This window comes from Chaetomium globosum, genomic scaffold (genome assembly GCF_000143365.1).
Source record: "Chaetomium globosum CBS 148.51 scaffold_5 genomic scaffold, whole genome shotgun sequence".
Lineage (NCBI taxonomy): Eukaryota > Fungi > Ascomycota > Sordariomycetes > Sordariales > Chaetomiaceae > Chaetomium > Chaetomium globosum.
In genome coordinates this window covers 2,676,382-2,687,422 of record NT_165980.1, presented here as the reverse complement: position 1 = coordinate 2,687,422, position 11,041 = coordinate 2,676,382, and the positions used below count along the sequence as shown (strand labels likewise).

General features: G+C 57.1%; 2 protein-coding genes across 2 annotated transcripts; both read right to left on the bottom strand.

Moving 5' to 3' along the window:
• Positions 1–260: 260 nt before the first annotated feature.
• On the bottom strand, positions 261–4,806 carry CHGG_07714 (uncharacterized protein; the record flags this gene model as incomplete). Its single annotated transcript, XM_001225369.1, has 7 exons — positions 261–2,487; positions 2,564–2,750; positions 2,807–3,180; positions 3,267–3,285; positions 3,425–3,766; positions 3,828–3,944; positions 4,116–4,806. 7 exons carry the CDS (start codon positions 4,804–4,806, stop codon positions 261–263), a joined length of 3,957 nt encoding a protein of 1,318 aa, XP_001225370.1.
• A 2,713-nt stretch (positions 4,807–7,519) lies between these two features.
• On the bottom strand, positions 7,520–9,061 carry CHGG_07713 (NADP-specific glutamate dehydrogenase; the record flags this gene model as incomplete). Its single annotated transcript, XM_001225368.1, has 4 exons — positions 7,520–8,553; positions 8,615–8,664; positions 8,726–8,951; positions 9,016–9,061. 4 exons carry the CDS (start codon positions 9,059–9,061, stop codon positions 7,520–7,522), a joined length of 1,356 nt encoding a protein of 451 aa, XP_001225369.1.
• Between the last annotated feature and the right edge of the window lie 1,980 nt (positions 9,062–11,041).

Sequence of the window (11,041 nt, the reverse complement as noted above, 5' to 3'; positions counted from 1 at the left end):
ATTTAGCTAACACTATCGAACACCTGATGATGGTCATATACATATCAAGCCACGCACGCAGACTTGGTCTATATAGAAAGGGAAACAAAAAAACATGACTGGTCGTCCAACAAACCATAAGGGATAAAACGCCCAGGCCCAATCCAAAAAATCCAAAATCATATCAGGGGGTATGTATCCAAAACTCCGTCCAACCACCACCTCTAACATAACAAACACACTCCCGCTTACACCCTTCCTCATAACCCACAATCAATCAATCAATACAACAACTCCCCCCCATGAACCATCGCCTTGAACCGATCGTCCGGCTCCACAAACTCATACGCCTCCCCCCTCGTCACACGATCCACCTCCTCCCGCACAAAGGGATACACGTCCTTCCAGGCATTCCGGCCCATCCAGCCATCCAGATGTCCATACCCAGGCACGACCTTGCGCTTGTACTCGCCGTCCTCAAAGGCGTCGCACAGCGTCTCGTACGTGCGCTCGGTGGCCTCGGGCGAGAGCACGGCGTTGTCGCGCCCCACAAAGAGCATGACGGGGATGCCGCGCAGGCGCTCGATGTTGGCCTCAGAGGTGAGCGGCTCGTACAGCGGCGCGTTGCCCATGACGTGGCCGTCGTAGCCCATCTTCATGAGCAGGTTGAGCTGGCGCATGTTGACGCCGCCGAAGAAGCGGTCGATCTGGCGGTGCGTGGCCTCGTTGAGGTTGGCGTGGTTCCAGCACCGCCCGAAGACGAGCGAGGTGCGGTGGCAGGCCGCGTTGTTGCACATCTCCCGCCGGGCTTGTGGGTAGAGGCGGAGGGCTTGGTTGACCGCCTTTTGGACGAGCGTGTCGTTGTGCGAGGTGCTGCACGAGAACCAGCTGCCTGCGAAGAGGTCGTACAGCCGGTCCATGGGCAGCGGCCCGGCCATGACCTTGGCCATGTTGGTTGGGCCCCAGACAGGGTTCATGAATACCTGCGAGCAGGTGATGCCGAGGATCCAGGAGGCGGGGATGGTGCCGTCTAGGAGGCCCGATGCGAACGCCACGCTGCCCATGCAGTGCGCGATGGTGTAGATCTTTTCGGGTCCGTACACGTCGCGGATGTGCTCCAGGCAGGCCTTGAGGTCCAGCCGCGCGTCGTAGGTGGTCCAGTTGCTGCCGGCGATCATGAGCTGACTGATGCGGTGGACGGAGACGAAGACGCGGTAGCCGGCGCGGGTGAGGTAGTTGACGGCGTTGTAGGGGATGGTCGGGAGGGCAAAGATCTGGTGGTCAACTGAGGCACCTGGGATCATGAAGAGGTTGCGGATGTTCTTGGGGTCGTTGCCGGGGACGTGGGTTGGCTCCCAGATGTGCATGCGCGAGGACACGCCGTCCGACGCGAGGATCTCGACGGACTTGTCGGCGGGCGTGTGGTTGATGAAGCCGCTGAAGGTCTTGGTGGGATATTCCAGGGGCGTCAACGGCGAGAGGAAAAGTGACAAGGATTTGCGCGTGAAGTAGGTCAGGAAACGAACCGCACTGATGGCTTTCTTGAGAAGGTTGCTGCCAGTGGGCGTCATGGTGTTGATCTGCGAGAAGAAGTCTGCAGGCTGGATGTGCATGATGCCTTTGGCGATGACAGGCGCCCGGCGCCAGGCATCCTCGTCGTCGAGATCGGCACACATGTAAGGCACGTGTTGGCTGATGGTCACATACAGGGTGCTAGTGGCCTTCCAGAACTGGAACGGGGCTAGGGCAACTGACGAGTCGACCACTTTGTAACCATGGAAGTGCAGCTTCCTGCCGTCGACGCCGGTCATGTCGAAGTCGTACGTCAAGTTACGGGTACCCGGCGCCTTGTTGTTGAGAATGAAGAGATTGAACTCTCCGCGCTGCACCATAAACGGCGAACCTCGAATGGCCGGGCAAACGAAGGTACCCGTCAGCATGCCACGATGCTGCGCGTGGTTGACCATCTCCTTTGTGTTAAACGCCTGCACGCTCAGGAAAAAGCGCGCGCTCTCGCATAGCGACTTGGCCATGCGATGGGCAAGCTCGTACGTGTCCTTGTTGTCTTCCTTGAGGTCCTCGTCGGGGTGGATGAAACCCGACATGACCTCGGTGAAACCGATACCGCTCGCGCTGACATCGCGGGCGCTGCGGATGACTTTATTAGCCACGCTGATGCTATCCTGCTCTTCCAGGACGTTGATCTGCTCGCGCTTGTGACTCGGCCGCATGCGTTTTGGCTTATGCTGCGGCTCGCCGAGGAGATCCAAGATGGCATTCTTCTCTTCGCTGATGGTGAGACCCTGCGACTTGGCGTATGCCTCAACTGAGCGCTCAGCAAGCGCGGCAATGGTGGCAAAAGGGTTGGCGGCAAGCGCCGTAGGGATTACCGAGCCATCCGTCACGATCAGGCCGTCGTGGGTCTCACCATTCCTTCCCCTGAAAACTTTACCAACATGGTTGGTTACACCGGTTTTACCCGTGTTGTCTCGGGCCATGCACGCGCCACTGTGTTTAAAGTTTAAGGTTAGGTTGCATCCTGTTGGTGGCACAAGAGAAGGGGTGTTGGTGGAGGGTTACATACCCGATGGGATGGACTGTGACCTGTTGGCCCAACAGCTCGTAAAAGGGACTTTGTACAAGGGTACCGCCAACGACCTCGGTAGCTCTCTCAAGCAACTTGTTAAGTTTCTTGACATGATGACCCCGAGCGACACCGAGAAATTCAAGCATCGGCTTGTCATCCTTGAGCGACAAGACGGCTTGGTTGCCTGGATAGCGTTGTTAGTGCCTGTCGGGCTTTAAAGGGGTCAACTAGGTATCTTACTGTCGTGAGACATAATGAGGTAGACCTGTGTTTTCTGCACCGCCCCATTCTTGTAGTAGGGCCCAAGGAACCTGCTGCTATATCTTGCTAGGGCTGCTTGAGTCTTCTCGATAAGCGTATCATTCTGGGGGTCTTTCTTCCCCGGCATGAGATCGATCATTGCCTGGAAGAGAGGGGCCAGGGCATGAGGGATGGCACCCTCCTCGAGCACAAACCCGTCCAATGGGTTGAAATCAGGCTTGGTCTCGTCCTCCCGGCAATCAATGACGCTAGTGATGGTCGGGCCGATGGGGTGGTATGGCGACGGACACTCTTGCCCGATGGCATTGGCGGTCTCATCGGTATTATAACTATTGCTTGTCAGACACCAGGTACTTGGTTTTCGTTTCGTAGCAAGCACTTACCCAAACGCCAACATGTCTCCGTTTCCGCTCATGTTCTGGCCAACCTCATCGCTCACCTCAAGCCCCATAGCCTTACTCCGAAGCAAGATCTCGGTCGAGGCAATGGCGCCGGCGCCAAGGAAGACGGCCTTCTTCGCATGCACCCACATAAGGTCGCCATGCAGGTTGGCCTTGAACAGCCCCCTATTCCGGCCGTGCCAAGCAAAGTAAACACGGTATCCTTCGCCGTTCTTGTCCTCCTCGATGTAGCGCACCTCGCACTCGCAGAACAACTCGGCGCCCCAGTTCCAGGCGTCGGCGATGTAGGTGACAAGGGTGGTGTTCTTAGAACCATCATTGACTCCAGTGGCGTCTTGGCCGGTCAGGGACGACGGCGACATCTCGACGCCGCAGCTGTTGGGACCGTTGATAAAGCGCGTGGTCTGGCGCACCTTCTTGAACTTGCCCCCGAGCCCCATCAGCTCGGCCTGCTTCTGGAGTAGCTTGGCCTTGGGGAGTTCAGGCCACTCGGCCGGGTATTCCTGGGGGTCAAGGACCTCTTCCACCTTTTTGTAGTCTATTATTCCACGTTAGTGACCGGGGGCTCAACAACAAAACCTGTGAACGACACAACTTACACTTATCCAACTCTTCCACATTCTCGCGAATTTCAGGAGGCCATGCTTTCATCGCTAGTGTCTCCTTATCCGCCTCCATGAACACATTGGCATTAATCAGACTTGTCCCACCAAGTCCTATTCAACAGTTAGTATCATACTTCTTTCTCCATTCATCCCACCCGGACAGAAGAGAGAGAATAATAGAAAGAACTCACCATTCCCCACAACCGCACTCTGCCCCCTCCCCATAATCAAATGATACAACCCGGTCGGATCCCCCACTCCACCTGGGAACCCTTCACCCACCCGGGCGAGAACATGCCCGAATAATTGCAGCTCCTTCGCCCGCATCGATCGCGCCAGCGGGGGTACTTCGACCGGGCCACTTCTCGCGGGCCGCGCTCGAGCAGGCAAACAGACTGACCCCAGTGCGAGCCTTGCGGGAGGGCGGCACGCCGCCGCCGTACCCGGACCCGATCACCACCACGTCGTAGGCGCTGCGCAGCAGCTCCACGGGCTTGGACAGCCGCGGGAACGGGGCGTCCTGTCGCCCGTCTGTGTACGGCCGGGGCTTGGTGCTGGCGCGGTGCGCGGCGGGTGAGATAGGTGAGGTGGGGGATGTGGCCGTGGCTGTGGCCGTGGTAAGGGAGGGCTTGTTGTTGTTGTTGTTGTTGTTGTATTCGTGCTCGTCGTGCACGGCGTAGTTGGGTGGGAGGGGATGTGGGTCATCGCGGCTAAGATCTGGGGAGGAGGCTGCGGTATGGGAAGATGTTTGGGAGGTTGCGGTGAAGGTTGAGGAGGTTCGGGGGTCTGAGCTGAACCCCGTGCTTGAAGATACACTGGGATTTGGGGAGGGTGGCCGTACGTCGTCAAAGGCACCGTCAATGATGCCCATGGCGTTGCTGGCTCTGTGGTTCGGGTCTGGTGTGAGAGGAGGTGACAGCAGGCCATTGACCTGCAATGACCCGGACGGGTTTCGAGCGGATGACTTGTCCATGGTGCTGGTGAGAGCACAGTCTGCTCTGGCTTGTGATACAAAACGTTTTCCAGACAGTTCTCGAGGCGATAACACTTCAACTTAAGGGTGTGAGTACGCAAGACTCAAGGACTTTGGGCAGAACTTGAGGGAGAGGGAAGACAGGATTGGATTGGACGTAACTGGAAACAATATCGGCAATCTCAGGTGAGGAATGGGGGATTGATATCTCGGAGCCCAAGGTAACCACACGAGTCAGGGGCAGGAACATCGTCTTGATAAGTCATAGCCCGCAACATAAGGGTGACCACGCCCCATCGTAAACTTGGCCTTTCCGGGCAAAGCAGCCCCCCGGATACATCGACATGCAGGCAAGACGAAGGCACGGCTCTGTTCACCATCTGCATGCTCGCCCTGTGGAAGGACAGGAACGGTTAGCCAACCCCCCTCGGCTCCATGAGCCGGCCAGGGCGCAGTTTTCAGCCCACCATCTTTCGGCTGGGCAAAAAATAAGTCTCGACACCGAACGGGGCGGCCATTGGCCGGAATACCGCGGCCAAGTGCTTGCCGCAAGAGGGTAGGATCCAGCTGGGGTTGTGGTGGAGAACCCGTCAGCACGGTTCGGCCAGGCCACAGCTTTCTGGAACCACAGCCACGAGAATCACCCTTGTTTTAGTGTCATCCAATGTCGGAGTTTTGGGACGATCCACGCCGTGGTGGTTCGGCAACGGTTGCTGCCTTGTGGCGTCTGCGAGTTTCCTATGATGAGCACCATCGCCCCGTGGGGTCTATGACGATACCATCGCGTGCGGAGGAATGTTGTCGTCGCCATCTCGGGCCCAGCGAGCCAACGAACTCCTCCAACGGGGCATTCTATCGCCATCACTCACAGGTCATGATTCGCATATGCCGATCAATGGGTAACGTAATCGGGTCCGCATGCAACCCCGAGTGCCCGAGAGGAGGTGAGTGATTCGGTGTTGGATATTGAGACCTGAGAATTCCGGAGAACAAGCCGTTTTCGTCGTCGGCTAGGGTGTGGATTGCGCTGAAGGCGCTATTGGACGGGAAACGAAGACTACCCATGTCGTGATAGGCTGTCGCCATCGACCCAAAAGTCCCCCTCTCCCCCAATCCAATGGCGGTGCCCGATGCTCGCTGGGGCGCAAATCGCCATTGCGTCCCCTTCGGTGAGAGTTCGTCAGTTTGCATCCTTATTCGGGAACGGCCATATGATGGCTGAGCACCAATATGGATGTCCGACAGATTTCGCGCTCGAGTACCGTGACGAGCCACACCTCCCACCTTCCATTTCGTGAGAAGGAATCAGTGCGGTGGTTAGCAACCCCTGTTGCTACCACACTCCATTGTATTTGGCCCCCAGGCTTTCAGCCCTGTGTCGCTCAGCCCCCCCCCCGCCCAAGCTCGGACGCACTTTCAGATCGCAGACTGCGTGACCCATGGGGACCACTGCCGCGGCGTCCCCGTTGCATACCGCGCCGTGCCCAAACCTTAATCACAGTGCCTCAAACAGAGGGCGTGAAGGATTCTTGCCGTTTCTTTCCGGCCTGGGCCGCGTGACATTCGAAGTTCGAACTTCAAGTGTCCGAACCATTGGCCTATGAAGCTATTCCTCGGTCAAGCGCCGATCCTTCATTGCGAAGGCGTTGGCAAATTCTCAAGATAACTATGTGTATATGCAAGTATGTTATTTCCAGATTGTGAGACGGTGTACTGTGCCACGGGTGTGACCCTAAATGTCGAATCTGGGGCGGGTTGTCGCTTGATGGCGGCCCAGGGGCAGCTGAACGAAAAGGACTATAATAAGGCCCGGAGGTGTTACAGCAGCTTCCCAAACGTGAGGCTGTGAAAGTTCTCGGAAGACTCGTCCCATCAATTGGCCTGGTGAATTTTGTGGTTATTTTAACATGAGTTGGATAACGTTTGACGATGCAAGGTCCATCTAGGCGGGCCGGAGGCGGAACGGGCCACATCAAACCCCGAGTTCGCAAAAGCGGAGTTGAGCAGGTTGGTTGGAGGCATGCACTACTCTTCGTAACCACCAAGAACATCGCTGTTGCCATTTTGCGATGCCTCAAACGCCACAAGGTCATCTCGTCAGGGCAAGGCAAGTCCTGCCGAATTTGGAAGCGTCGGTTCCCTGGGCACATTTTTACCCCAAACTCGACAGGATCAATCCCGTATCTCACCCATATCTCGCCCATATCAGTGCCGCAACGGGCCGTAGCATGATGCTTATCAGCGTTGCACAGCACGGATCAAGATGGGAGGCACAACAAGTTGGGGTGGATCTTGGCTTATCTTTGACCCCGGCATGATTGGGCCATGAGAGGTCACCTGGATCATTCAAATCTGCCATGGCGTGCTTATCCGCATCTCTGGCGCTGGGCATTTTGTTGTTTAATAAATGGTTTCATTGCTATGTAAAAAGCAGATCCCTCTATACCTCCATTCGCTCTCTCGCTTGAATCAAGAAACCAAGGTATCGACAACCCACAGCCAGTTAACCCAGGGAATCATGTCGTTAACTCGTCCGATCCCAACTCCATCCTGATGGGAACACCCCAAAAAACGCCGACCGAAAGAAAAGTGCAGTAAAGGGAAAAAGAAAGCAGAAAAAATACGGGAAAACGGTTCATCGACCGGTCTGAGAAAGCGCTGGAGCATCAGAGACGCCGCACTCCGCCAAATCCGATTGATTGCCACCGCCCGTTCACCACCAGTCACCGTGCTCGTGCATGGCCTGGGCGACCTTGACGAAACCGGCAATGTTGCTACCGGCGACCAAGCTGGGGAGCTCGCCCTCGCTCGACTCGACGTAGTTCTTGGCGGTCGCAACACCGAGGTCGAAGGCGTTCTTCATGATGTCCTTCAGCTTCTGGTCGACCTCCTCCTTGGTCCACGCCAGGCGCTGGCTGTTCTGCGACATCTCGAGACCTGAGACGGCGACACCACCGCAGTTGGCGGCCTTGCCGGGGGCGTACCAGATGGCATTGCCCTTCTTCGCCCGCCGCTCGTTCTCGAACACCTCGATGGCCTCGAGCGTGCAGCCCATGTTGGAGCCCTCGGCAACGAACCTGGCGCCAGCGGCGACCAGGCCCTCAGCCTCCTCCTTGCTGACCTCGTTCTGGGTCGCGCAGGGGAGAGCAACGTCAACCTGGCCAACGTGGAGCCACGGGCGGACGCCCTCGATGTACTGGAGGTTGCCCTTGGTGGTGTAGGAAGAAAGCGACTGGCGCTTCACCTTCAAGTCCATGATGGACTCGATATCCTCAACCGTGACGTGGCCGTCGCCAACCGCCACAAGCGAGCCCTTGGAGTCGGAAAGCGAGACGATGGTGGCGCCGAGCTCGATGCACTTCAGAGCAGCGTACTGCGCAACATTGCCGGAACCCGAGATGGCGACGCGCTTGCCTTCCCAGTTGCCGACGCCAGCGAGCTCGAGCATGTGGGTGACATAGTACACCAAACCGTAGCCGGTAGCCTCGGGGCGGATGAGCGATCCACCCCAGTCGAGGCCCTTGCCGGTGAGGACACCCTCGAACTTGTTACGCTCGCGGCGGTAGGCGCCGAACATGTAGCCGATTTCGCGGCCCGACACACCAATATCGCCGGCGGGAACGTCGGTGTCGGCACCAATGTGCCTGGAGAGCTCGCGCATGAAGGCGACGCAGAAGCGGCGGATCTCGGCGTCACTCTTTCCCTTGGGGTCGAAGTCGGCTCCACCCTTGCCACCACCCATCATCACTGGGCCCACATGTCAGCAAGTGCTGTCAAAAAATCACGTTTTCAAGTTGTTTCGACTTACGGCCTGTGAGCGCATTCTTGAAGATCTGCTCGAAACCGAGGAACTTCAGGCTGTTTTTTTGTCAGCTTTTGCCCTTGATATTTGGGTCTTCCTTTTTTCGGTTTTTCTTACATCGACAGGTTGACAGAGGGGTGCAACCTCAAGCCGCCCTTGTAAGGGCCGAGAGCCGAGTTGAACTGCACACGGTAGCCACGGTTGGCTTGGAGGTTGCCGGCATCATCCTCCCAAACGACGCGGAACTGGATGACACGCTCGGGGATCGAGACAACCTTGAGCGCAGTGCGGTACTCGGGGTTCTTCTGGAAGAGGGAGCTGTTTTCGAGAGTAAGGACGAGCTCTGCGAACCTTCATGTTAGTTCCCGGTCGCAAGTCAAATGCTAAGTGGCATTGTTTCGGCTCACCCTTGTAGGCCTGCTCAAACTCGGGCTCGCTGGCAAGGTGAGACATGGTGACTAGTTTGTTGGTCGAAGTGTTCGTGGCGATGGGGTTGTATTCCTGGTTATCGCTGTCGACTCAAAACTTTGCTGCGAGAATGAGGAAGGGAAAGAGAAGGCGAGGCAGAGCCAGGTGGCGGAAGGAGCCCAGACTATATACCAGAGAGTCTGGGATGGGATGGTGGGGGTGACAGAGACCGACGCACGAAGGACAGATGGGACGACGCGAAACCACGTTACCCTTGCTCCGCGGACAGGTCGACCGAAAGAGGCGGCTGCTGTTGGAGGCTTGGGCAACTCGTAGCTCCGTTTCACAACTGGGCCAACTTCAGTTGGGCGTGTGGGACAAGGACATGCGGCGAAGTTGACTGCATCCCCACACGAGGGGCGCCCCTTTGCGGGACGAGTGGCCAGGTCTTGGCGAGGGTTTGCCATCTAACCGCGCCGGTTTTCGCTCACTCTGGAAGAGCGGCACCTGTCATCCCACGCCAACCATGCCCACACCACTCTACGACCTCCCCGGCTTGTCTTCGCCAATTTGCATACGTGCAGCGGTGATCATTGTCTTGCCACTGCATTTGCCACGCCAGTGTGTGAAGCTATTTCCCCTATTTTCCGTCATTATGCCCCATCCGCAATAGCCTCATTGCTCATTTCGAGTTGTCGTTGTCTTTATCGATAGCAATGCTGCACCGTGATTGGCAACCGCTGTCTCGAATTTGGAGAAGCCATGCTCTCCATGATGGCATGCTCCGCATGCTCGCGTGCCCTCCCCCTGTAAGCGGCGCCATGAGTGGACGACCTCAGACGACTCATGGTTGGGGGTCGCGCTTGAGGGGCTCTCAATAACTTATCCACGGGGATCGATTGGCCGCCTCCAACGATGGATAAATCCGACTTGGTAATTTTATGGCGGGGTCAACTCTGGTCAACGGGAGCTAATCCCAAACAACGCACCTCGGGTCGGTGGGGCTTATCTTTCGGGGGGAAGAAATCCGTCAAAGTCTTGACTCCTCACCCGGCTCAACCCGATTCATTCTCGCCCAGCCTCCGACCTCGCTGGTCCAGTATGCGGAAAACACTCGGTTTCGCCTCCGGGTCATTCCGAATTTGGCAAGTGAGCGCAGGGTGCCCCCAGCCTCTCCCGCCCACTGCAAGTTGCCGGACGCGGGTTGGGCCAGTCCTCAACTTCCGATCATCCATCCTCGGCGCTCCGCTTATCTCGAGTTGCTAAAGGCAACTGGTCATGCATTGGCGGCCGTCAATGATAGGCACCTGGATTCGGTCCGTTGGTTCTCTCCCGCTTCGCTCTCCCAGACCGACGCACTCGCTATTCAGGTTGTCGAGTGGCCCCCAGGCATCCGTCCCCCCCCATTCAACCCATTGAGGCCATTGACCATGTCGTTGTTTTCGTCTTTGCCGTTGTCGTTGTCGTCGTCGTCGTTAACGCCCACAACTCGTCAGACGAGACGAAAGACAGCATGTGATCGACAGGATGGCCAAAGTCGAAATCCCATGTTTGCACATGCGACACCCGCCGCTGCGGTTCGCGTTACCGACCTTCCGCGTGGAGTCGGTCGATGTAACCTTCGGTCGAAAGCACGCCGAGTGGGGACGCTTGAGTGGTGCTGGCGCATTCAACAGGTGCACTGAGGACAACAACGAAGACATGGGAAACCTCAGGTTTTAAGTATTTCGCACCGTCTCACATGTTCAGAACCCTATCTAGGCCTCGAGATAACTCCCTATCGCTCCATCTACACTATCTCCTCGTCTCAACCGTCTCGCGATACGGTGGTTACACTTGCACACGTGCGTGCGACTCCGAGCGAGCCAACAACCGGGCAGGAAATGCAGGGTCGTGGGCCCCATGATAACCTTATCTATGCAATCTCGAGATTCTGATCGGTGGGAATCCACTCGGCCAACGCTGGCATTCCCGTGTGTCTGGGTACGTACCATTGAAGTACCCCTCTCATCCCGGTTGTTCCTG